The 27,823-nt window shown below is 38.6% G+C and overlaps 1 protein-coding gene across 5 annotated transcripts in view; it reads left to right on the forward strand.

The window, feature by feature from the left end:
• The window catches only part of ANKS1B (ankyrin repeat and sterile alpha motif domain containing 1B), a 1,402,370-nt gene that overhangs the window by 644,916 nt on the left and 729,631 nt on the right, over nt 1–27,823 (forward strand). For all 5 annotated transcript variants that reach the window (XM_023559966.2, XM_023559973.2, XM_003405282.4 and 2 more), the window contains exon 12: nt 3,192–3,372. In XM_023559966.2, the coding sequence (XP_023415734.2) occupies nt 3,192–3,372 (181 nt within the window). The remainder of the gene's footprint in view (nt 1–3,191; nt 3,373–27,823) is intronic.

A 27,823-nucleotide genomic window follows, 5' to 3' on the forward strand; every position in this document is an offset into this window, starting at 1 on the left:
ACATGGATTCTGTCTTCCCCTTGTGTGACACCACGCAGGAGGGATTAGGACTCACCTTGACTGATAACATCTGCAAAGGAAAATCCTATTTCCTCAAACAAGGTCATATTCACAGGTATAAGGGTTAGGACTTCTTTTTGGGCAACACAATTAAATCCATAACAGCTATATCATACTGAACTACAATCATTGGATGCTTGTTTCCTCCCTTATCTGCCACCTCTCCCCCCACCTCAAGTCTGTAATCAACTGGAGAACAGGAACAGTGTTTTACTTGAATGAGACAAGTAAACCACAGTGCTTACCATGGTATCTACAACTTAGTATATGCACAGCGGATACTTGTAGAATGAAAAAAATGCACCAAAAATAGACTGTTTGGTCTCACAATTTGTAAAAAAAGAAAAAAAAATGTGTTTTATATGTAACTAGAACTGTGGGTGGTCAGGATTCAGAAACATGTATTTAAGAAATATTTAGGAGGAAGAGGGTCTGTCTTAGTTATTTAGTGCAACTATAACAAAAATAGCACAAGTGGTTGGCTTTCACAAACAGAAATTTATTCTCTCACAGTCTAGGAGAGAGACTAGAAGTCCAAATTCAGGGCACCAGCTCCAGGGGAAGGCTTTCTATCACTTTCAGCTTGGGGGAAGGTCCTTATATCAATCTTCCCCTGATTTAGGAGCTTCTCAGCACTCCGCTCCCGGCTCTTCTTGCTTGGTGGTAATGAGGCCTTTCTCCTCTCTGCTCGATTTTCTCTTTTATATCTCAAAAGAGATTGACTCAATATACAACTCAATCCTGTAGATTGACTCATGCCTCATTAACTTAACTGCCTCTAATCCTGCCTCATTAATATCATAGAGGTTAAGATTTACAACACACAGCATAATCACATTAGATCACGAAATGGTGGACAGTCACACAATACTGGGAATCATGGCCTAGCCAAGCTGATACACATTTTGGATGTCACAATTCAATCCATAACAGGGTCATTTAGATTAGTTGGTTTGACCTATATAAAATTTATGAGGGGGAACATTATGTAAAATTTGGTCCATTTCCCATACACAAAGTGAAACAGAAACACAACAAAGCAAAATCAAGAATGATGGACACACCTGTGTTTCCACTGGAGCTGGTGTCATATCTCATAAGTTTTAATTATTGTTATATACTTCAGTGGAAAGAATATTGAATGTGAAATTGAAATTCGGTTGCTCCAAGGACAGTTCATGAATAATCAAGACTGACATTGAACCCGGATCTTTTTTACTTCAAAAGCAAGTAAGCTCTGTATGGATACAAATTTGACTTCTATTACTAAGTTGATGAATGATAATAAATGCCTTTCAGTTTCTTTCATAAGAATATTTATGCCCCTGTATTAGTTTTCTAGGGCTGCCATAACAAAGTACCACAAATTGGGTAGTTTATAAAAACAGAAATTTTATTCTCCCACAATTCTGCAGGCTAGGAGTCCAAAATCAGGGTGTTGGCCATGCTGATTTCTTTTAAAGCTTTGAGGGAACATTGGGATTTAATGCCTTGTGGTAGTTTCTGGTGATTGGCAGTGATCCTTGGTATTCCTTGCAGTCTGGATCTTTGCCTCCATTGCCACATGGCTGTCTTCCCTCCATGTATCTCTGTCTCTTTGTCTCTTCTCTTTTTTATAAGGACAGCACTCCTAGTGGATTAAGGTTCACCCTACTTCAGCATGACCTCATGTTAACTGATAACATCTTCAAAAATCCTGTTTCGAAACAAGATCACATTCACAGGCACTGGGGATTAGGACTTCAATGTATCTTTTAAGGGGCACAGTTCAATCCATAACAGCCCCCAGCCTCACTCATAAAAATATTTCAATGATGCAAAATCAAACATACTCTGTAAAATATACACATTTTCAATATTATTGTTTATTTTAGGTTATAGACTAAATTGTATACACATGAATAAAAAAATGTGATGAGCTGGAAGAAACAGGGTAATTTGAATATTTTTCAGGAAAGGAAACTATGAAATATAGTGATTAAATTAACAAATATTTGAGGACATTGATATCATTCGTAAATCAAAAGTTTAATGTACTTTAGAGAAATTTATCAACTTAAATATGTTTAATTTCCCTTTTGTGGTTGAAAGAATATATACTTTACCTTCTTGTGACCTGCTTCAAATCCAAAGAATGTATTCTTGGACAAAATCATTAAGCAGATTTATGAGATGAGAGAAAAAGGGCGAGAGCTATGGTATATTGAGATATTATGGTTCAATGACCTTAATATTAGAGAGATTATTAATATTCCTATAGTATACATATGAAGAATAAAAGGGAAGAAACTTTGGATTGATTTTTTTTGAAATGTGCAAAAATCTGAGAGTTAGAAAGACTGCAATTTTTCTGAAGGACAATGTTATAAACTCTGCTAGGCAGAAAAAAAGTGAATATAATTAAAAATATGGAAAACACCAGAAAACTGCTATAGGGAACAAGTCATTACCGACAGAGGGTATAGATTATATCTGCTATTACTTCATGACTTTACCTTTTATGTATAAATTGACTTTTCTTGCTATGTGGGGATTAATTAAAATCTTTGAAAGAGAAAAATCGAAGTTCACTACAAATACCAACTAGATTCGGGAAAATGTCCTATACAACTTTACTTAATTCTGATGATGAAATTGCAGCACATGGTACTTAGGGGACAATATCTAATGCCACCAATTCCTAGGACTATACAAAGAATCAAAAAATGGAACTGCGTTGATGATATTTTAGTGGTCTGAGGGCCCTTTTATTATTAGGTTCTATCCTCAGGGTCTGGCAAATGCCAAATGCTTCTTAAATGTTAGTTGAATGAAAAGTGACTTAAAACTGCAGCTTTCAGAACTGATCATTAAGAGACCGTCTGTGCACTGTATTCTGTAGTCTTCTGGGGAAACTAAGACTCTAAATTTTCATATCAACTATGCCATAATATTTTTTCACGAATAATTTTTTCATTATTTAATTCATCAAGTGATGATAGTGTCTCTATATAAAGCACAATGACATTTTTGGTATAAAAACCAGATACTTTAATGGAAAAAAAGTCACTACTTAGATTAAATCGATGGGGAGATTGGGCTGAAGATGAACATAGTAATATTAATACTCTCCTCGTGCTCATTTCTTTTAGCCTAAACAACGAACATCTATTGTATCTTCTCTGGATTCTCATCGAATGAATCACAACCAAGAATATTTCGAAATCAACACATCCGCAGGGTGCACAAGCTTAACTTCCAGCCCTCCAGTTAGTCCGCCCACCTCATCTGCGGGAGCCACAGAAGTCAAGAACGAGGGAACTGACCATACGGGTAACACGGCTTACTTACACAGCTGTATTTTTGAATTTTTAAAACTAAAGCCTTTAGGAGTCAGAGGAATTAAGAGGAGTCTTCATATAGATTTCACCATGTTTTTGGTTCACTTACATATGTGGCACCGTAGGGCTTGAAGATTTTTGTCAGAGTGTGGGTATAATATTTTTGGATATGTTAATGGTCTTTCAAGTGTTAGATATTAAAGTCATGATTTAATGCTTTTACGGTGATAAAATAGCCAGAGACCTAGACATGCTATTGTGGCACTGCTATTTACTCCTCTCCACACTGTGTTATCCACTAACCAATATATAACTTTGTTAATAGCTGCTTTGAGGCTGGAGAACCCATTATCAAGGCTATGTGGTAAGACTGAGTTAGACAATGTGGCCTAAGTGTACTTCCTACCAAGGTGAACTTGGAAAAGAGAGGTCTAGGGGAATGAGGCTGAGGGTAAAAGGAAGATTAAGGAAAGTAACCATACCTCCTAGTAAAACATATCTGGTTCCACCCAATCAGATTTGCGATGCTTCCTTTCGTTGAGGGGCAAAGGAGCTAAAAATTGGGAAGGCGAAGGGACAGAAACGTGGGGAGTGGGCCCTAAAGAATCTCTCCCCCTTATATCTAATTTACAGTAAGTGAACTACTTTCCTTCAGAGAGAGATGATTTTTAAACCCAGTAGATATGATAATATAAATGTTTAGAGTCATCAATTATAGTCTGTCCAGGTGGTACATGTAATCTTTGCTTAAAATAAGTGTGTGTATTTATATGTATACTCATACACTCATTTAAGTCCTGCAATATGACTTTACATTTAAAAGCACTAATACAAACATTCCAAAATATAACCAGGGAATTATGTGAAAAAAGCGAAGATTTTATAAATAGTGATTAATGGGAGTGGTAAGATTAATATTCTATAGAAGCCATAATCCAATCTTTTCATGGTAGTCAGGGTAATACAAAATATGAATCAAAGCTTGTCATTACCCTGCTTAAAATGCTCCAGTGGCTTCTCATCACAGTTAGAATAAAATCTAACTCCTTACGTGGCCAGTGAAGCTCAGCATGACCTGGCTCCTGACTAGTTCTTTAATCTTACCTTTACCTAACTCATCCCAGTCCACACTGGTCTTTCGTTGCTAAGCACCCTGGCCCTGGGGCTTTTGTACCTTCATTCTTTCTGCTTAGAATCTGTCTCCACATTTTACTTTTTTTGTTTTTAATTTTTGGTTTTGCATTTTTTTTTATTGTGGTAAATATAACCGTAGCAAAACATTTGACATTTTAGCACTCCACATGTACAGTCAGTGTCATTGCTTATGTTCATCATGTTGTATAACCGTCGCCCTCATCGCCTCATCAACTATACCATCGCCATTAGCAGAAGCTCATGTCCCCTGCGCATCGAGTCCTCCCCCTCCCTCCTGCCTGCCCCTGGCCACCACTAATAAACTTTCCTCCCTCTATCTCCATGTTTTCACATGGCTGAGTGTCATTTTGCTTTTGGCTCAAATTTATTTCCTCAGAGAGGCCTTCCCAGATCACCCTGTCTCCAGTACAAGTCTTGATAGGATGATGATGATGATGATGATGATGCAAAAAGAACAGTAATGATATTAATACGCAAATGCTTAAATAGCACTTAGCATTTTACATGTATTAACTCACTTAAACTTCCTAACTCTCATATGAGCTAGGTATTACTATTGGCCCCATGTTGCAGATACGGAAACACAGGCACAGATAGGATCAATAACTAAACAATCGCTCAGAAAGACAGAGCTAAGATTCAAAGCCAAGCACCTGGTGCAGAACCTATGTTCTTAACTATTTTTCTACATTGCTCTAGTAATTTCTATCAAATCATCCTGTTTTCTTTTTTTCTTAAAGCCTTACTTACTATATAAAATTATATTATTCACACATTTACTTATTTATTGTCCTATCCCCTGCTTCTAGAATATAAGCTAGTGCCATGATCCCCTGGCACATTGTAGGCACTGAAGCCAGGCTTCCTAACTTTGATTACTAGCTATGATACTTCACTCTTTATGCTACATTTTTATTATCTGTAGAATTAGCTTAACATCGCTTACCTTATACTGTGGTAATACTCAAGTGATTAGTACAGCGTCTATACTATTCTAATGCACATAGTTCAATAAATGTTAGTAACTAGTAATAGTAGAAGCAACCATTATGGTATTAACATAATTCTTTGTAGTCTATATCAAGCCTAGCATTCATTCAGTGAACACGTGCATTGACTGTGCATCTGCCATGGACCGGATACAATTTTATAGGAGAGGAGAGATGGAATGTGAGTTGTAAAGACAAGTGGTATGTTGGCCCCAGAAAAGGTGCTGGCATGTTGTTGGTAGTCAATCGATAGTTATTTCAGTGACTGGTTCCGGATATAAAATCCTAAAATGAGAGGAATGACAAGTACTCTGATACTTGACTTTAGGAAAATTACTCTCAGCTTTATTTTAGTTAGTGCCTTATTTCTAGGTGTTTTTTTAGATTATTAAGTTTTTGTATTTTTTTCAAAAATCCTTTGAGGTAGATAGAAATATTACTTCTTTTGTTTAAATTAAGAGTAAGAGAAGTGGTCCAAACTTCTGGTGCCCTCTCCCCACTCTAACACCAACCACCAGAGGAAGAGGCTAAGACCACACACATTGCACTGCTGCCAAGACTTCAGTGACAACATCCAAAACGTGTGCTGAAATTGTTACCGTCAGGAAATTTTCAGGTGTGACCTTCAAACACAAATACTCCTGACCTTTTAATAGTTAAAATGGTTTTGAATACTATGTTACTATGGTTTCCTAATATAAAATGTCACCTCCATATTACATCAAAAATTCTAGACTAGGTTGTTACTTAGTAATAATGTGAATGGACAAGGTACATTTGCTTTGAATTAAAATGCAAGACTTTCAAGGTAAGGCATTTATCTCTCAGAAAAAGTGCCATTATCTTACCCATAGTTTCCTATACTTTGTGTTTAAAAACCTGTGTATAAAGTTGCTGCCACATGGTATATGGAAAGAAAATGAGTTCAAGAGCTAACTATTTTTGACCAAGTCATTTAACTTCTCTGTTCTCCAATTTACTGCTCTGCTGTTTGAGTGGTTGTAGTAATAAATGAGTTCATATATGTGAATAATATTGAAAAATAATATTCTTATTTAAGACTATCATCATTATTGTTTAATATTGTTATTTTTCTTATTTAATATTTTTATTTGAAATTTATGATTATTTTAAGATAGAAAGAGCTTTCTGTAGTCCCGTACTTTGCCAAGGTAGCAAATTATGATCTAAATTAATTGATAAATTAGTTTTTTGATCAGTGATTACATGTATCCCCTAAAAATATACTGTATGCTGCAAAACACTTTGATTTTTTGACCCAGTGAATTTATTATAACACGGGAGACAATTGTAAAGTAGCCTGAGCTGTGATTAAAGCTTTCTACCTATAAGGCACTATATTGTATAATGCAAATATAAACTTAACAATTATCAAAACACATGGTTAAAGCAGAGTATCTTTGGAGATAGACAGAAGGAATGACAGGAACAGGTTGGCATTTAACTAGAAATATAACTCTAGCACTTGAGCTGAAATTTAGATCTGAGATGAGGTGAGATTGATTAGAGGTGGGGAGAAATGTGTCATCAGCAATGGAAAATGTAAGTGGATTTGAGAGATACAAGGAAAAAAATAATCAACAGGTTTTGGCAACTGGTTGTGGGAAAGTGAGGGATGAAAGGTCAGTGAAGGTTCGAAACTTTCTGGCTTAGGCAAATGAGTCAAATCTGACTGCTATTCCTTGAAATAGAGAATAGCATTAGGTGTGTATACGTTTCTAATCATTGTATCTTCTTGATGGATTACCCTTTTACCAATATCTAATATTCTTCTTTGCCTCTAGTAAGAATTTTTGTGTTAAAGTCCATTTTGTCTGATATTAGCATAGCCAATCTAGCTCTCTAGAAGTGGTGAAAGCTGGTATTTTTAGTCTATTCCTGATCTTAGAGGAAAAACTTTCAGTCTTTCACCATTGAGTATGATGTTTTACTGTGGTTTACATAAATGCCCTTCATAATTTGAGTGAATTTTCTCCTATTTGTCGTGTGCTTTTGTCAAGCAATGGTATTCAGATTTTGTCAAATGCTTTTTATTTATCAATTAAGATGATCACATAGTTTTTCCTTCATTCTCGGAATCGACTCGATGGCACTGGGTTTATTAATATACTATATTGATTCATTTTCGTGTTTTGAACTACCTTTGCATTCCTAAAATAAATCCCATTTTTTCATGTTGTGTGTGAGAGTTTTCGCATCTGTATTCATAATAGATATTCGTCTGTAGTTTCATTTTCTTGTTAAGTCTCTGTATGACCTTGGTAATAAGGTAAAGTTGGCCTTATAGAATGAGTTAGGAAGAGTTCCTGCCTCTTTTTTTTTTTTTTTTTTTTTGCAGGGAAGTAGAGTTTGAGAACAATTAATTGGTGTTAATTCTTCTGTAAGCATTTGGTAGAATTCACCAGTCAGCAATTTGGTCTTGAGCTTTTCTTTATCTGGAAGTTTTTTTGATTGTTTATTTGATAGCTTTACTGGCCATAGGTCTCTTCGGATTTTTTATTTCCCCCTGTGTCAGTTTTGGTATTTTGTGTGTTTCTAGGAATTTGTCCATTTCTTCTAGGTTATCTAATTTGCTAAGAAGTCCTGGTGGCACAGTGGGTAAGCACTCGGCTGCTAACTGAAAGGTACATGATTTGAACCCACCAGCAGCTCAGTGGGAGAAAGAAAGATGGGGCCATCTGCTTCTGTAAAGATTACAGCCTTGGAAACCCTATGGGGCAGTTCTTCCCTGTCCTACGTGGTTGCTATGAGTCATAATCGACTCAATGGCAGTGGGTTTCTCTAATTTGTTTGTAAACAATTGTTCATAGTATTATCTTCAGATCCTTTTTATTTCTGTAAGGTCAATAATCATGTCCCCACTTTCATTTATTATTTTAGTTATTTTAGTCTTCTCTATTTTTTATTAGTCAGTGTAGATAAAGATTTGTGTTTTGATCTTTTCAAACAACCTACTTTTCTTTCCCTTGGTATTTCTCTGTTGTTTTTCTATATTCTATATCATTTATCTACACTCTAATCTTTATTTCCTATCTTCTGGTAGCTTTGGTTCCAGTTTGCTCCTTTTTTTCCTAGTTCCGTCAGATATGAAGTTAGTTTACAAATATAAATTTACCTATGAGCACTGCTTTTATTTCATCCTGTAATTGGTATGTTGTGTTTTTGTTTTCATCCAACTCAAAGTAGTTTCTAATTTCCCTTGTGTTTTCTTCATTGACCTATTGTTTAAGAGTATGTTGTTAAATTTATGCATATTTGTAAATTTTCCAGTATTCCTTCTATTATTGATGTTTAGTTTCATTTCACTGTGGTCAGAGATGATACTTTGTATGATTTCAATCTTTTTAAACCTGAGACTTGTTTAGTTGCCTAAGAGTGGCCTATCTTGTAAAACTTTCCATGTGTACTTGAAAAGAATATGTACCCTGCAGCTGTTGGTGGAGTGTTCTGTATATGTCTGGCAGACCTAGTTGGTTTATACTGTTGTTCAAGTCTTCTTCTTTCCTAATCGATTTTCTGTTTAGTTGTTCTATCCATTATTAAAATTGAGGTATTGATGTCTCCAACTATTATTGTAAAACTGTGTATTTCCACCTTCAGCTGTATCGATTTTTGCTTCTGAAGATTTGGCTTTGGGAATGGTTCCTGTCCTGGGCCAACAGAAGGTCTGGGGGCCATGACCACTGGGGTCCTTCTAGTCTCAGTCAGACCATTAAGTGTGGCCTTTTTATGAGAATTTGGGGTCTGCATTCCACTGGTTTCCTGCTCACTCAGGGGTTCTCTGTCGTGTTCCCTGTCAGGGAAGTCGTCGGTTGTAGCTGGGCACCATCTAGCTCTTCTGGTTTCAGGCTGATGTAGTCTCTGGTTTATGTGGCCCCTTCTGTCTCTTGGGCTCGTAATTACCTTGCGTCCTTGGTGTTCTTCATTCTCCTTTGATCCAGGTGGATTGAGACCAATTCATGCATCTTAGATGGCCACTTGCTAGCGTTTAAGACCTCAGACACCTCTCTCTGAGGTGGGATGCAGAAGGTTTTCTTAATAGACTTTATTATGCCAATTGACTTAGATGTCCCCTGAAACCATGGTTCCCAAACCCCCGCCCCTGCTACACTGGCCTTCGAAGCTTTCAGTTTTTTCTGGAAACTTCTTTGTTTTTGGTTTAGTCCAGTTGTGCTGAACTCGCCTGTATTGTGTGTTGTCTTCTCTGTCACCTAGAGTAGTTCTTATCTACTATCTAGTTAGTATATACCCTTTTCCCACCCTCCCTCCCTCCCCGCTCTCTTAACCATCAAAGAATATTTCTTCTCTGTTTAAACTATTTCTCAAGTTCTTATAATAGTGGTCTTATACAATATTTGTCGTTTTGCAACTGACTAATTTCACTCAGCATAATGCCTTCCAGATTCCTCCATGTTATGAAATGTTTCACAGATTCCTCACTGTTCTTTATCGATGTGTAGTATTCCATTGTGTGAATATACCGTAATGTATTTATCCATTCATCCGTTGATGGGCACCTTGGTTGCTTCCATCTTTTTGCTATTGTAAACAGTGCTGCAATAAACATGGGTGTGCATATATCTGTTCGTGTAAAGGCTCTTATTTCTCTAGGATATATTCCAAGGAGTGGGATTGCTGGATTATATGGTAGTTCTATTTCTAGCTTTTTAAGGAAGCGCCAAATCGATTTCCAAAGTGGTTGTACCATTTTACATTCCCACCAGCAGTGTATAAGTGTTCCAGTCCCTCCACAGCCTCTCCAACATCTATTGTTTTGTGTTTTTTGGATTAATGCCAGCCTTGTTGGAGTGAGATGAAATCTCACTGTAGTTTTGATTTGCATTTCTCTAAGGGCTAATGATCATGAGCATTTCCTCATGTATCGGTTAGCTACCTGAGTGTCATCTTTAGTGAAGTGTCTATTCATATCTTTTGCCCATTTTTTAATTGGGTTATTTGTCTTTTTGCAGTTGAGTTTTTGCAGTATCATGTAGATTTTAGAGATCAGGCACTGATCAAGTTGGTTGATTGTGGCATTTAAATCTTCCGTGTCCTTATTGAGCTTCTTTCTGGATGTCCTGTCCTTCACCGAAAGTGGTGTGTTGAAGTCTCCTACTATTATTGTGGAGCTATCTTACTTTTCAATGCTGACAGTTTGTTTTATGTATCTTGCAGCCCTGTTGTTGGGTGCATAAATATATAATATGGTTATGTCTTCTTGGTGTATGGTCCCTTTAATCATTACGTGGTGTCCTTCCTTATCCTTTCTGATGGATTTAGCTTTAAAGTCTAATTTGTCAGAAATTAATATTGCCACTCCTGCTCTCTTTTGATTGTTCTTTATTGATATATTTTTTTCCATCCTTTCAGTTTTAGTTTGTTTTTGTCTGTAAGTTTAAGGTGTGTCTCTTGTAGGCGGCATATAGACGGATTGTGTTTTTTAATCCATTCTGCCACTCTCTGTCTCTTTGTTGGTGAATTTAGTCCACTTACATTCAGCATAATTATGGATAGGTATGAATTTAGTGCTATCATTTTGACGTCTTTTTTTGTGTGTTGTTGACACTTTCCTTTTTCCACTTAATTTTATGTGCTGAGTAGATTATCTTTATATATTGTCCTTTCCTCATATTCACTGTTGATTTTGTTTCTGCTGAGTCTCTATTTTTTCTTGTATTTTATTTTGATCACTAGGATAGTTAGTCTCCTTTGTGGTTACCTTATTATTTACCTGTATTTTTCTAAATATAAACCTAACGTTTATTTTTTTGTATCGCCGTAACTTCCTGTCCATATGGAAGATATATGATTACATTTCTTAGTCCCACTTTATTGTTTTAATGTTGTCTTCTTTTACATAACAACATCGTTGTTACCCTTTTTTGAGCTTTTTTTTTTTTTAAATCTTGGTTTTTTTTTTTTTTTTTTTATTTCCCTGTCTGAGTTTACTTCTTATTACTTGGCCCTGTGTTCTAGTCTTGGGTCGATACCTGATATTATGGATTTTCTAACCAAAGAACTCCCTTTAGTATTTCTTGTAGTTTTGGTTTGGTTTTTAGAAATTCCCTAAACTTTTGTTTATCTGGAAATGTCCTAATTTCACCTTCATATTTAAGAGACAGTTTTGCTGGTTATGATTCTTGGCTGGCAATTTTTTTCCTTCAATTTTTTAAATAAGTTATCCCATTGACTTCTTGCCTGCATGATTTCTATCAAGTAGTCTGAGCTTATTCTTATTGGCTCTTCTTTGTAGGTGACTTTTCGCTTATCCTTCACTGCTCTTGAAATTCTCTCTTTATCTTTGGTTTTTGGCAAATTTGATTATAATATGTCTTGGTGACTTTCTTTTAACATCTACCTTATGTGGAGTTCAATGAGTATCCTGGGTAGATATCTTCTCATCTTTCACGGTATCAGGGAAGTTTTCCGTGAACAAATCTTCAACAATTCTCTCTGCATTTTCTGTTATCTCTCCCTTTTCTGGTACTCCAATCACTCATAGGTTATTTCTCTTGATAGAGTCCCACAATGATTCTTAAGCTTTCTTCATTTTTTCAAATTCTTTCATCTGATTTTTTCTTCAAATATATTAGTGCCAAATGATTTATTTTAAGTTTAGAAATTCTGGCTTCTATGTGCTCAATTCTGCTCCTCTGATTTTCTATTGAGTTATCTAATTCTGTAATTTTATCGTTAATCTTCTGAATTTCTGATTGCTGTGTATGGATTTTTCCAACTTATTAAATTTTTCAGTTTGTTCCTGAGTAATCTTTCTAATTTCTTCAATTGCTTTATCTGTGTGTTCCTTGGCTTGTTCTGTGTATTGCCTCATTTCCTTCCTGATGTCTTGAAGGGTTCTGTATATTAAACTTTTGTATTCTGCCTCTGGTAATTCCAGGAATGCACTTTTATCTAGAAGATCCCTGCATTCTTTTTTTGAGAGGTTGTTGAGATGATCGTGTTCTGTTTTTTTATGTGACTTGATATGGACTGTTGTCTCCGAGCCATGTATAAGTTATTGTATTAGTTTATGCTAGCTTACTGTGTCGTAACTCCTTGCTTTATTTTGTTTTGATATGCCAAAATGGGTTGCTTGAGTGAGGTAGCTTGATTATTTTTGCCTTTGGAGCTCTGATGTCCTGTCCCCAGATGGCTGGAGCTGTTATTAGGTATATCAGTCTAGGAATCCATTCAGTTTTCTTGTATGAATTCAGCTCAGGTTTCCAGGTAGCTGATATCAAGTGTGTGGTACAGGCTCTGTCCTACAGCCTTAGAGGGGCAGGGGTGATTGGTGTATGTATTGGTATCTGATTGCAGGATGGCATCACGCTCTGAACAAGGCAGGGGGCTGAGAACAAACCCCTGGGTGTCTCTGAGGAAAGCGCGTCCCTGTTCCCTGGAGCGTGCAGGTGGGTGGGTTCTGCAGATGGGCCATGGCACCCAGTGTTTTTGGTTGTAAGGACTGGGAGGTACCACTTATTCTTGGACTTCTGTCATGGGTGGCTGGGTGACCTGAGTGGAGCTCCCTATCCTTAGGCCCCTGATGTGGGTAGGTGAGGACCCTGTTTAATAGAAAAAGCAATGTCAAACATCAAACCTCTCTACCACACAGCTGAAACGGTTGCAGTCTGCTAACAAGGGCTTATTCTCCTGAAATAGGGTCACACAGGTCCATGTAGAAGGGAAAGGTGCTCAAAGTCCACGGACCATTTATGCCAGTACAGGAGCCGCTTCTGTCCTGAGCTCCCCTGGTTAGTAGAGCTGGCAAATCATCTTTCCCCCAGTTGCAAATTTTTTCCTTCCCCAAGGGCAGGAGGGTGGCTCTAGGCTCTCAACAGTGCCTACCTCAGGCCGAGGGAATTCAGCCCCTGAAGCCGGCTTGGGGGTGGGGCGGGCATGGTAAAATATACTCAGGTGCTTAGCTTTTTGCCAAGAACGCCACTCTGCTCTGGTTCCGGAGGTATGGGTAGGCTGTATGGCTGACTGCTTCTCCCTGAGGAAACTGTGGCTGAACGCTAGTACCAGCCCGCCACCGCCGCTCCTGGGAATGGTGCCTGAGGGCTCCCCGCAATTCAGGCCTGGTAGCTTCTCTCTGCTTCTGAACCGTCTTTTCCTTCCCCTGCACCTCTGGTTATTTTCTAAGTTTGTCTTTGATGCTCAGGACTCCTAACTTGTCAAAAATATACTCGTTTCAGTTGTTTTTTCGGGTTTTTCTTGTAGAGAGGGCTTGGCTTTGCCTCCTCTCATCTTTTCATTTCTTGACTGCTGCTTCCATGGGTGTTGATTTTGGATCCAAGAAAAATGAAATCTTTGACAACTTCAATCTGTTCTGTTTGTCATGATATTGCTTATTGGTCCAGTTGTGAGGATTTTTGTTTTCTTTTTGTTGAGGTGTAACGCATACTGAAGGCTGTGGTCTTTGATCTTCATCAGTAAGTGCTTCAAATCCTTCACTTTCATCAAGCAAATTTGTGTTATCTGCATATTGCAGGTTGTTAAAGAGTCTTCCTCAAATCCCAATGCCCTGTTTTTCATATAGTCCAGTTTCTCAGATTACTTGCTCAGCATGCAGAATCAATAGGCTGGTGAAAGTATACAACCCTGATACACACCGTTTCTGACTTTAAACCACTCAGTATCCCCTTTTGTTCTAACGACTACCTCTTGATCTATGTACAGGTTCCTCCTGAGCACAATTAAGTGTTCTAGAATTCCTATTCTTCAAAACATTATCCATAGTTTATTATGATCCACCCAATCAAAAGACTGCATAGTCAATAAAATACAAGTAAACATCTTTTGGTATTCTCAGCTTTCAGTCACGATCCATCTGATATTAGCAATGATATCCCTGGTTCTATGTCCTCTTTTGAATCCAGCTTGAATTTCCAAAGGTTTCCTGTCAATGTACTGCTGTAGCTACTTTTGAATTATCTTCAGCAAAATTTTACTCACATATGGTATTAATGATATTGTTTGATAATTTCCGCATTGGTTTGGATCACCTTTCTTGGGAATAGGCACAAATATGGATCTCTTCCAGGTGGTCAGGTAGCTGTCTTCCAAATTTCTTGGCACGGACGAGTTAGTACTTCCAGCACTGCATCCACTTGTTGGTATTCCACTCGGTTGGTATTCCGTCAATTCCTGGAGCCTTGTTTTTCGCCAATGACTTCAGTGCAGCTTCGACTCCTTTCTTCAGTACCATTGGTTCCTGATCATATGCTACCACCTAAAATGGTTGAACATCGGCTAATTCTTTTTGGTACAGTGACTCTGTGTATTCTTTCCACCTTCTTTTGATGCTTCCTGCATCATTTAATATTTTTCCAGTGGAATCCTTCAATATTGTAACTCGAGGGTTGAATTTTTCCTTCAGTTTTTTCAGCTTGAGAAATACCAAGAATCTTCTTCTCTTTTGGTTTTCTATCTCCAGATCTTTGTACATGTCATTATAGTACTTTATCTTCTCGAGCTGCCCTTTGAAATCTTATGTTCAGTTCTTTTACTTCATCATTTCTCCCTTTCACTTTAACTACTTGACATTCAAGAGCAAGTTTCAGAGTCTCTTCTGACATTCATTTTGGTCTTTTCTTTCTTGCCTGTCTTTTTAAAGACCTTTTGTTTCTTCATTGGAAACCCTGGTGGCATAGTGGACCTGTTTTTCTTCATTATGATGTCCTTGGCCTTGATGTCATCTTACGACTTCTCTGGTCTTCCATCGTCAGTGCTCAATGGGTCAAATCTATTCTCAAGATGCTCTCCATTTTCAGGTGAGATATACTAAAGGTTGTACTTTGGCTCTCATAGACTTGTTCTAATTTTCTTCAGTTTCAACTTGAACTTGCATATGAGCAGTTGATTGTTCCACAGTTGGGCCCTGACCTTTTTCTGACTGATGATATTGAGCTTTTTCATCATCTCTTTCCACAGATATAGTTGATTTGATTCCTGTGTATTCCATCTGACAAGGTCCACATGTATAATCTCTTTTTACATTGGTGAAGAAAGGTATTTGCGATGAAGAATTGATCTTACGAAATTGTATCATGTAGTCTCTGGCATAGTTTCTATCACCAAGGCCATATTTTTCAACTACTAATCCTTCTTCTTTGTTTCCAACTTTCACATTCCAATCATCGGTAATTATCAATGCATCCTGATTACACGTTTGTTCAATTTCAGACTGCAGAAGTTGGTAATAATCTTCAATTTCTTCATCTTTGGCCTTAGTGGTTGGTGCATAAATTTGAATAATAGCCTTATTAACTGCTCTTCCTTGTAGGGGTATGGATATTATCGTATCGCTGACAGTGTTGTGCTGCAGGATAGGTCTTGAAATGTTCTTTTTTGATGATGAGTGCAATGCCATTCCTCTTCAAGATGTCATTCTTGGCGTAGTAGACCATATGATTGTCCAATTTGAAATGGCCAATACCAATCCATTTCAGGTCAGTAATGCCTAGGATATCGATGTTTATACGTTCCATTTCATTTTTGATGATTTCTAATTTTCCTACATTCATACTACATACATCCCACGTTTTAATTATTAATGGATGTTTGCAGCTGTGTCTTCTCATTTGAGTCGTGCCACATCAGCAAATGAAGGTCTCAAAAGCTTGACTTCATCCACATCATTAAGGTTGACTCTGCTTCAAGGAGGCAACTTTTCCCCAGTCGTCTTTTGAGTGCCTTCCAACCTAAGGGGCTCATCTTCCAGCACTATATCAGACAGTGTTCCACTGCTATTCATAAGGTTTTCGCTGGCTAGTTCTTTTCAGAAGTAGACTACCAGGTCCTTCTTCCTAGTCTGTCTTAGTCTGGAAGCTCAGCTGAAACGTGTCTGCTCTGGGTGACCCTCCTGGTGTTTGAATCCTGGTGGCATAGTTTCCAGCATCACAGCAACATGCAAGCTGACCAAACAACAAACTGACACACACGTGAGTAGGATTGGAAATGGTGTATGACAAAAAGGGTAGCATCAAGGATGACTCCAAGATTTTTTGGTCTGAGCTATTGTAATAATGGATTTGCCATCAACTGATATGTGAGAGGTTGTGGGAAGAGCAGATTTGGTGAACAGGGAGAAATAGCAGGAATTAATTTTAAGTTTGATTTACCTATTGGTTATTTGAATAAATGTGTTGAGTAGGCAGCTGAGGTCCAGTCTGGAGATAGAAATTTGAATGTTATCTTTATGTGGATGGAACACTGGTGGTGCAGTGGTTAGGAGATTTACTGCTAACCAAAATGTTGGAAGTTTGAATCTACCACCCACTCCTTGGAAACCCTATGAGGCAGTTCTTCTCTATCCTGTGTGGTTACTATGAGTTAGAATCGAATCAACAGCAATAGTTTCTTTGTTGTTGTTATATAGATGATATAAAGTGAGTGTAGAAAAAAAGGGCTCAAAACTGAGCCTGTGAAAGCCAAAATTTATAGGGGATAAGAGTAACACCAGCAAAGCAGGCCAAGAAGGAGCAACCTATGAGGTAGGGGGAAATCTCTTGTTGAGTTTTGTGTTCTAGAATCAGTTGAAGAAATTTATTAAGAAGGAAGGAGTAGCCAGCTCTGTCAAATGTAGCTGCCAAGTTGAACAGGATGAGGACTAATAAGAATTGCTAGTGGATTTAACAAAGTGTAGATGACTGGTGACCTTGACAAGAACAATTTGGGTGAAATGCCAGGGCAGAATCCAATGTTTCAGTGTAAGAGAGAATAGAAAGAAAAAACTTGGAAAGAACAAGTATAGACTGCCTTTTCAAGGAATGTCTTCAAAGAGGAATTAAACAGTTAGCAGTTAGGAGAAAAAGGACATGGGTTCTAGTAACTAAGTAAAGAGATTGGCTTTAGACAGGAACATGGGATACAGACAGGAAGAAAGCAAGTATGAGTGCAAATGCCGGCAAGGGATTGATGTGGTGGAAATCTGCAGATCTGTTCTGATAGTTTCCTTTTCCTCTATAAAGTAGAAAGTAGCATCAGTTTGAGAATGAGGATAGAGGAAGAGGTGTGGAGGTAAAGGAAAGAGAAGAGGGTATGAAATAGTTGTTCAGGAGAAAGAGAGAGTGAATGGACAATGGATGGACAACTGAGGTATGATGTGAATGCCTGGCAGCCTTCAGGGCCTTTTGATGTTCGTGTTCATGTAGCATAAGTGAAATTAGTCAGTGTGGTTCTGTGTTTTTCTACAGCCCAGTTCAGCTGGAGGAGCACCGGTACAGAGCATTCAGAGAGTTGAATTATACATAGGTTGTGGCTTTGCTAAATGAATGTTGAAGTGTTTGAAGGGCAAGGAAATATGAATGCAAAGGAGTGATTTGACCATAGAATTTAAGAGGGAGGAGGGAAACTAGTACAACAAGGGGGTAAGGGACAGTGAAAAGTCGGTAGCATCATTGGATTGGAGGTTTCAGTGGGTTGAAGGATGCTTGGAGTCCAGGTACTAAAGGTGTGGGCTAGAATGATAGCAGATATGTTCAGGAAGTGGGATACACATGAAACATGGAAAGACTATAATTATTGGCAGTCATAGGTCTTAAGACCAGGGGGGAGTAAGTGGAGGAGTTAGCTTCTCCCTACACAAAATAGCCTTAAATACTGGAATTAAATCAGTACAGTTTCTTGGAAGAAATATTTGATTTAAGTAGTATGTTTATTACTACTACATTAATTTTCATCCATAATATTTAAATTCTTCTTTCCATTTATTTAACAAATTATGATATAGATTAACTTTACCTGAGTTCACCTCTTGTATATTTTGGACCACTCTTCCTTGAGATTCCAATATCCCTCATTGTTCCCTGGCTGCTAAGGTTCCCCTGAGAGTGGTGTTCCATTTAGTATCACTCCTCCAGGAGGCTCTCCATTGCTCCTGAACACCATACATCTCATTCTTATATGAAATCTTTGAATGACCTGAGAGCCCATAAGATTCTTCTGCCTCTTGGGCATCCTGGATGGTTGCCAGTGTGTTCTTTTTCCTTGAGTGACAGGTTTTTTGCTTTGTTCTTTTAATAGTGGTGGTGATAAGTGGTAGAATTCTGAATGTATTTTAAAAGTATAAAAACCAAACTAGACCCACTGCTATGTTGATTCCGACACATAGCAACCCTATAGGACAGAGTAGAACTGCACCATACGGTTTCCAAGGCTGTAATCTTTATAGAAGCAGACTGCCACATCTTTCTTCCATGGAGCTGCTGGTGGGTTTGAACCACTGACCTTTGGGTTAGTAGCTGAGCTCTTAACCATTTTGATGGATTGGACGTAGAGTATGAGAGAAAGGGACCAAAGGTGACTGAAAGATGTTTGGCCCTTTTGACCTTCGGAAGGATGGAGTTGATATTAACTGAGATAGGGAAGCTCAGTTTTAGACATTTTAACTTGACATGTTTACCAGATACCCAAGAGGATACGCTGAGTAAATAGTTGAGACTATAATTTCACAGTAGGGGTAGAACAGAGTGGGAGGAGGCCATTAATAATTTTATGTTTATCAAAAGTATAGCATATCAGTTTTTGAAAATTGAGAAATACTGCTTTTGCCTATAATGATTTGATCTACAAATTGTGAGTTCCTCAATGAAAATGCCCTGAACAGACACGTTGTGAACTACTGCGGGGGAAATAGACTGAAAAGCTCCAGTAATAATAGGTGCTTTTTCTTTATGTAAAGTTGTTTCTAGAAACCTTTCTATAATTGAAGATTTTTGTGGGCTAGTGCCTTTCCAAGGGCACCTGCTAAGCGAGTCAGCCACCCTGGGTAACTAATTATTTCCATTTTTTTTTTTTTTAGCAATTTGAAACCATCACCTCCTGCTGGAGAGAACTTATGGGAGGGGGGAGCTAAAAAGAGTAAAGTGGAAAAGTGCTTCTCTCCAAATGGGAAAAAATAAGAAAAACAAAAGCTTTTAAGTGCTTAACAGCATAGGCTGCTTTTCTGCAAGGGAGAAGAACCGCTAGAGGAGAACTAAAATTAGAAAACTAGTGAGGGTGGCCTGGACCTTTTGTGCTGATCAGGGATTGCCAGAGAGGCAAGTGAAGGCTTTCCTCTTAATTAGTTCACACGGAATGGAAATAGACCTCCTGAAGATGACACAGAACGTTATTACGGCAGCCACTGGACACAAGCACTGAGGGAGGCTTTGGCCTCCAGCCGGAATGAAAGCCAAAGGCAGACTGCTGGGATGATCTTTAAATTCTAATCTGAGACTCAGGGTGAGTGATATGGGGAAAGTTAACGGCTAGTGACAATGATGCATAATTATATCTTAGGGATTTATTTCCTTAAAAATATGCATTAAACAAATTATCTGAATTACTGATTGTTAAATTCAGTGCTTTGATAGACCAGTTTTTTAGGCAGCAAAAGGAAAATGTTTGTATATCAAATGTCAGCTAGATAGATAAGCTGCCATGGAGTCAGCTTTGAATTGTGGTGAGCTTATGTGCAACAGAAAGAAATGTCGCCTAGTTCTGCATCATCTCCATGATCGCCGGCACATTTGAGTTCATCGTTGCAGCTACTGCACCAATCCGTCTCACTGAGGATCTCCCTAGACTTCACTGGTACTCTACTCCCCTACACATGATGTCCTCTACCAGTGATTGATCCCTCCTGATGATGTGTCCAAAGCAAGTGGGTCACACAGTGTTCTCTTGTGATCCCTAAGGTTTTTACAGGCTAATTTTCAGAAGTAGTTTGCCAAATCTTTCTTGTATGTCTGTTTTAGTCTGGAAGCTCTGCTGAAACCTTTCCACCATGGATAAATTTGCTCGTACTTGAAATACCAATGGCATAGCTTCCAACTACATCACTGCAATAACAAGCCACCAGAGTACAACAAACTGATTGATGAGATATGGATATCTGTATCTATATCTATTGTTTTTGCTGTTAAGTGCCATCAAGTTGGTTCTGACTCGTAGTGACCCTTATAGCAAAATGCTCCCCAGTCCTGCACCATCTTCACAATCGTTGCTATGTTTGAGCCCATTGTTGCAGCCAATGTGTCAATCAATCTCATTGAGAGTTTTCCTCTTTTTCACTGATCCTGTCTTTACCAAGCATGATGTCCTTCTCCAGGGACTGGCCCCTCCTGATAGCATGTCCGAAGTATATGAAATGACATTGCACCAACCTTACTTCTAAGGAGCGTTCTGACTTTACTTCTTCCAAGACAAATTTGTTCATTCTTCTGGTAATCCATGGTATATTCAATATTTTTCACCAACACCATAATTCAAAGGCATCAATTCTTCTTTGGTCTTCCTTATTCATTGTCCAGCTTTCACATTCATATGAGAGACATTTGAAAATACCACGGCTTGGGTCAGGTGCACCTTAGTCCTGAAGGTGACATCTTTGCTTTTTAACAATTTAAAGAGGTCTTTTGCAGCAGATTTGCCCACTGTAATACATCATTAGATTTCTTGACTGCTGCTTCTGTGGACTGATTGAGGATCCAAGTAAAATGAAAAATCCTCGACAACGTCAACCTTTTCTCCATTTATCATGATGTTGCTTATTGGTCCAGCTGTGAGGATTTTTGTTTTCTTTATGTTGAGGTGTAACCCATACTGAAGGCTGTGGTCTTTGGTTTTCATCAGTAAGTGCTTCAAGTCCACATCGCTTTCAGCAAGCAAGGTTGTATCATCTGCATAATGCAGGTTGTCAATGAGTCTTCCTTCAATACTGATGCTGTGTTCTTCTTCATATAGTCTAGTTTCTTGCATTATTTGCTTAGCATAAGATTGAATAAGTATGGTGAAAGCATACAACCCTGATGCACACCTTTCCTGACTTTAAACCACACAGTATCCCCTTGTTCTGTTCAAATGACTCCATGTTGGTCTATGTATAGATTCCTCATGAGCACAATTAAGTGTTCTGGAATTTCTGTACTTTGTAATATTATCCATAATTTGTTATAATCCACACAGTAGGTCCTTTCTGTAGTCAATAAAACACAGGAAAACATCTTTTGGTGTTCTCTACTTTCAGCCAAGGTTCGTGTGACACCAGCAATGATATCCCTCATTCTATCTTCTGAATCCAGCTTGAATTCCTGGCAGTTCCCTGTCAAAGTACTGCTGCAACCATTTTTGAATTACCTTCAGCAAAATTTTACTTGTGTGTGATATTAATGATATTGTTTGATAATTTTCGCATTCTGTTGGATCACCTTTCGTTGAAATGGGAACAAATATGGATCTTTTCCAGTCAGTTGGCCAGTTAGGCATCTTCCAAATTCCTTGACATAGATGAGTGAACACTTCCAGCGCTGCATCCGTTTTTTGAGTCATCTCAATTAGTATTCCATCAATCCCTGGAGCCTTGTTTTTCACCAATGCCTGCAGTGCAGCTTGGGCTTCTTCCTTCAGAACCATCAGTTCTTGATCATATGTTGCCTCATGAAATGGTTGAACATTGACCAATTCTTTTTGGCACAGTAACTCTGGAGAATTTCTTCCATATTCTTTTGACGCTTCCTAATTTCTCTAATATTTTCTTCAGTTCTTTCAGCTTGAGAAATGCCAAGCATGTTGTTCCCTTTTAGATTTCTAACTGTAGGTCTTCACACATTTCATTATAATACTTTACTTTGCCTTCTCGAGCCACCCTTTGAAACTTGCTCTTTTATTTCATCATTTCTCCCATTTGGTTTAGCTACTGTACATCCAAGAACAAGTTTCAGAGTCTCTTCTGATATGCATTCTGGTCTTTCATTCCTGTCTTTTCAATCACCTCTTGCTTTCTTTATGTATGATGTCCTTGATGTCATCCCACAACTCATCTGGTCTTCAGCCATTAGTGTTCAATGCTTCAAATCTATTCTTGAGATGGTCTCTAAATTCAGGTGGGTTATAGTCAAGTTCGTACTTTGGCTTTCTTGTACTTGTTTTAATTTTCTTGAGCTTCATCTTGAACTTGCATAGGGACAATTGATGGTCTGTTCCACAGTCAACCTCTGATCTTGTTCCAACTGATGATATCGAGCTTTTCAATTGTCTCTTTCCATAGATGTAGTTGATTTGATTTCTGTCTATTCTACCTTGGGAGGTCCATGTGTATAGTTTCCATTTATGTTGTTAAAAAAAGATATTTCCAACGACTAGGTCATTAGTCTTACAAAACTTGTTCATACTATCTCCCATGTCATTTCTGTCACCAAGGCCATATTTTCCAACTACTGATCCTTCTTCTTTGTTTCCAACTTTTACATTCTAGTCACCAGTAATTATGAATGCATCCTGATTGCATGTTTGATCAATTTCAGACTGTAGAAGTTGGTAAAAATCTTCAATTTCTTTATCTTTGACATTAGTGGCTAGTGGGTAAATTTGAATAATAGTCTTATTAACTGCTCTTCCTTGTAGGGGTATGGATATTATTCTGTCACTGACAGCATTGTAATTCAGAATAAATCTTGAAACATTCTTTTTGACGATGAATATGATGCCATTCCTTTTCAGTTTGTCATCCCCAGCACAGTAGATCATATGGTTGTCCAATTCAAAATGGCCAATACCAGCCCATTTCAGCTCACTAATGCCTAGGATATCAATCTTCAACCATTCCATTTCATTTTTGAAAACTTCCAATCTCCTAGATTTGTACTTCGCACAATTCACATTCCCATTATTAATGGATATTTCCAACTGTTTCTTCTCATTTTTAGTCGTGCCACGTCAGCAAATGAATGTCCCAAAAGCTTGACTCCATCTATGTCATTAAGATTGACTCACTTTGAGGAGATAGCTCTTCCCCAGTCATATTTTGAGTGATTTCCAGCCTGAGGAGCTCGTCTTCCAGCACTATATATCAGACAGTGCTATGCGGCTATTCATATGGTTTTCACTAGCCAATTTTTTTTAGAAGTAGATTGCCAGGTCCTTCTTTCTAGTCTGTCTTAGTCTGAATGCTGTGCTGGAACCTGTCCGCCATGGATGACCCTGATGGTATTTGAAATACCTGTGGTATAGCTTCTAGCATCCCAGCAACACACAAAGCCACAGTATGACAAACCTACAGATGAGTGATAGTCTAAATGTAAAATATATTATCAGTTTTTTTTAATGATGAAATGTCTCCCTTATACTTTTCTTTTTCCTCTGCCCCCTCTGTTGTCATGTGACTTTTCACCAGTGCGTTTTTGCACACGTTGAACACACACAGAAGGCTACGTAAGGGTTAGTAGATGCTCTAAAAAGAAAGAAAACAGTTTATTGGTTTTCAGTACTTAAAAATATGAATACGTATAGTTAGACAATGGGGTAATGTGAGTTAGTGCATACATTTGGTGGGAACTTATTCCATCTGAGTTAAATAAGTTGAAATAAGATTACTGATTTATTTGGGCAGTGTCAGATAAATATACTTAGTGTGCACCATCATGAGAAAGTCCAGGGTGCTGTGACTATCTGAAAAGATGATTGATTCCATCTGGGGGTCTGCAAAATCTTTACCAGTATAAAGATACTGGAGTTGGACTCTGATAGACGAACAAAGTGAAATTAACTAGGTCAAGTTGAGGAGGAAAGATTATTCTGCGAAGAACAAATAACATGAAAAAGAAAGATCCCTGTGGTGGAAAATAGCATGAGGGCCACTTCTACCCGGTCATAAGAGGTCACTATGAGTGGAAATCAACTGGATGGCACCCAACAACTACAACAATCAAAGAAAAAAAGGAAATATGGCCATTTGTAAATTGCTGTTAAAAAGAAGTTAGCAAGAAATACTGAGGGAACTAACAAAAGCAAGCCTCTGCATTCTAGAGGTCAGAGAACAAGGAGAGAAATGGCAGGAGTTGAGGAAGCTGAGGAAGTAAAAGGCCAGTCCTGCAGGGCCTTGTAAGCTAAGCTTAAGATTTTGGTCTTTATCTGAAGAGTCATGAGAAGTCATTGTCCTGTTTTTAAGCAGACAGGAATGATCTGACATGCATGTACTGTCTGATGGTTTCTATTTTCTCTGTGAACTGGAGGGCAAGATCATCTTTGGACAGTAATGGAAGAGGCAAAGATCAGACATGTGAGGAAAAAGTGTGAAATAGGTTTTTGTTCAAACTCCTTACAAATGGCTGGTAGGTGGGACCAGAGAAAGGATAGCGGGGTGTGGGTATCCCTCCCAGCATACCTCTGACCCACAGGTGATAGATTTAGGACATGAATATGCTGGCCAGGCCTGTAGCTCTCTCTGGATGGCCTATCCTGGCTCACCTCTCACTGGATAGATGTGCCCTTGGAGTCACTGCCACGCTTGCCACCTGTCCACCCCACCACTGATATGGAGTTACCTCTCTCATTGTCAAGGTGGCCCCCTGGCAGGCCACGTGGCTTCCAACCCAGCTGTCTTCTGAAGCCCCCTTCTGGAGGCCACAGGAACCTCCCAGACTTGTTCATAGTTAAGGAAAATAAACATGGCTCCAAAAAATGTATTCTCAAGGCCTCCTTACCATGCAGTGCTATTAAGTGTGATTAGATGTGGCCTTTGACCCTGTGTCTAGATGGAAATTGGAGTTCAGGCCCTTTTCCTTATGTTCTCCTAATATTTATAAACAAACTCCTCCCCAGGCCAAAGCCTAGTGGGGGAGAAGGAAATTCAAGATGCAAGCCAAACTATTTCCTTATCTGATCTCATTCAACCTTTTCCTTCTTAAAATCCTTAGAGGACGATATTTCCTTCCTCTTTTTATTCTTTAATTTCTGGGGTGAGCTTCCCATTTTTCAATAGACTAGTTCTTCAGGCTTACCTCTGGTTGTTCTAAAGTAGAAGTCTGGTTTTTCAATCTGTTGACTTACTAGCCTACCTTCTCATTTCAGAGGGCATTAAGTCCATTCTGGACCTGGGGGAAGAGAGGTTTCCAATAGAACACAATTTAAGGATGGATGTGTAAATATGTCAGTTTCTCCTTTGAAAAATTCTGTCTCTATTATATTAACCCTGTGCCACTAAATGAAAAATACATAAACGTAACACATACTTAATTAACGTAGTTCCACAAATGCTTAGTAAGTATGGTCATTATTATTGTTATCATTATTATTACTATGGACTGCCAGAAGAATGAACAAATCTGTTTTGGAGGAAGTACAGCCAGAATGTTCTTTAGAAGTGAGGATGACAAGACCTTGTCTTACTTACTTTGGGCATGATATCAGGAGAGACCAGTCCCTGGAGAAGGACATCATGCTTGGTCAAGTGGAGGGTCATTGAAAAAGAGGAAGACCTTCAACGAGACAGATTGACACAGTGGCTGTAACAGTGGGCTCAAACGTAACAACAATAGTGAAGACTGCACAGGGTTGGGCAGCATTTCATCCTTTTATACACGGGGTTGCTATGAGTCAGAGCTGACTCAACAGCGCCTAACAACAGGCAGTGAGCAGAGCCTAGTCTCTTAAGAATTCAGTACCAATGCAGAGCAGCCAGTTGCTTTGAGTCTAGACAGTCAACTAGCATTTTAAAAGCACAAAGTTGCTAGTAACAAGCAGGTCAACCTGCTGATGAGCTGGATTGTAATTTCTGTTTGCTCCATGTTCTGGTTTTATGTCTCCTGGGGTGAGAAAGCAGCAAAAGCTGGAAGGTGTATTACTGTTCAGCCAAGCCAGAGTTCCACAAGTGCTAATCCTTCCAAAATTACAACAGTGGCAAAGGTGCAACTGTTCCAGAGAGCATTTGTGTTGAAAAATCTTTGCGTGATTTTTTTTCCCCATTTAATCTTTTATTAACCCAATTTTATCTTGCTTTTACCTTTTGTTAATGCATGTGAAAATATAACTGCCTTGTTACCTGGCATTTTCTTTGCAATTCAAGTTCAATGCTTCATGTACCTTCTCTCTAATTATCTTGTCTAGTTTGCTTGATAGTTTTTTGCTCCTGATTTTTTCTACCAGGCTGTTTATGTCTCTCGAAAAATCTCCTGGCTTATCGGTTATATTCGTGTGATGGATGTGTGATCATTATAGCTAAAAGTAAATCTGCGGGGGAAAAGCTGACAATAATTTTTTTTTTTTTTCTTAATGGAAGGAAAAAAGTCTCTTAGTATTTCCAGGTCTGTGGTATCCAGAAATCCCCTCTCTGTTCCCAGGTGAAGATAATTTCCAAGATGCTGGACTATTTTCTCTATTCATATCTTCTATCTGTACAGTCTTTTGGGAGAACATTTTTCCCTTTTTTCTCTGCAGCTATCTGTCTTGGTCTGATGCCCTGTGTGTTTTACCAAGGCCCTAGCCCTTTCAACTCAGGCTTCTCTTTTCTGCATCATATCATTGCGAGCAGCTCATGGCAGAACTTGTTCCAGACATTCTCCCGGGTAACTTCTGACCTACTTGGTAGACAAGTTATTCTCTGCGTATCTGGCTCTAGGCTCTAGTGACCTCGGCTCTCCTTGAATCTTGGTATCTGTGGTAGGCAGAATTCTAAGATGGCCCTATGATCCCTGTCCCCTTTATGTGATGCCCTCCCCTTGAACGTAAGTGGGATCTAAAACTTGCTACTCACCAATGGCAAAGGTGATGAAGTATCACTCCCATGGTTATGCTATATGGCAAAATTTTGCAGAAGTAATAAAGCTCTCTAATCATTGACTTTAAGTTAATCAAAAGAAAGATTACCCTGTGTGGGCCTGCCCTAATCAAATGAGCCCTTGAAAAGAGGTGAGCATCTAGAGGTGAGCAACATCATGTTTGGTAAAGTGGAAGATTAGTGAAAATGAGGGGAACCCTCCATTAGATGGATCGACATGGTGGCTACAACAGTGGGCTCAAACATACTAATGATGCCACGGAACCCGGCAGTGTTTCATTTGTTATTTATAAGGTTGCCAGGAGCCAGAGGCAACTTGATGGAACTAACAACAACAGGGGTGAGTCAAAGCAGAAGACACCAGCGCCCGCACCCCCCCCCCGCCCCACCTCTGTTGCTGGCTTTGGAGAAATAACCCAATGTAAGTTCTACAGCTGTGAAGAAATAAATTCTCCCCACAATCATTTGAGCTTGGAAGGGAGCCCTAAGCCTCAGATGAGACCACAGCCCAGCTAACGCCTGGATTGCAGACCTTGAGCAGAGGACCCAGCTAAGCTGCACCTAGACTCATGACCCATGTAAACTGTGAGATAATAAATGTATGTTGGTTTAAACCACTAAGTGTGTGGTAATTTGTCATACAGACACAGAAAACTAATACAGCATCCTGTACTCCCTTGATTTGGGAGCGAGGAAGACTCTCTTTCCACCCACTCTGGTCTGCAAAAACCTCTCTGAGA

The sequence above is a fragment of the Loxodonta africana genome, chromosome 4 (genome assembly GCF_030014295.1).
Source record: "Loxodonta africana isolate mLoxAfr1 chromosome 4, mLoxAfr1.hap2, whole genome shotgun sequence".
Taxonomy (NCBI): Eukaryota; Metazoa; Chordata; class Mammalia; order Proboscidea; family Elephantidae; genus Loxodonta; species Loxodonta africana.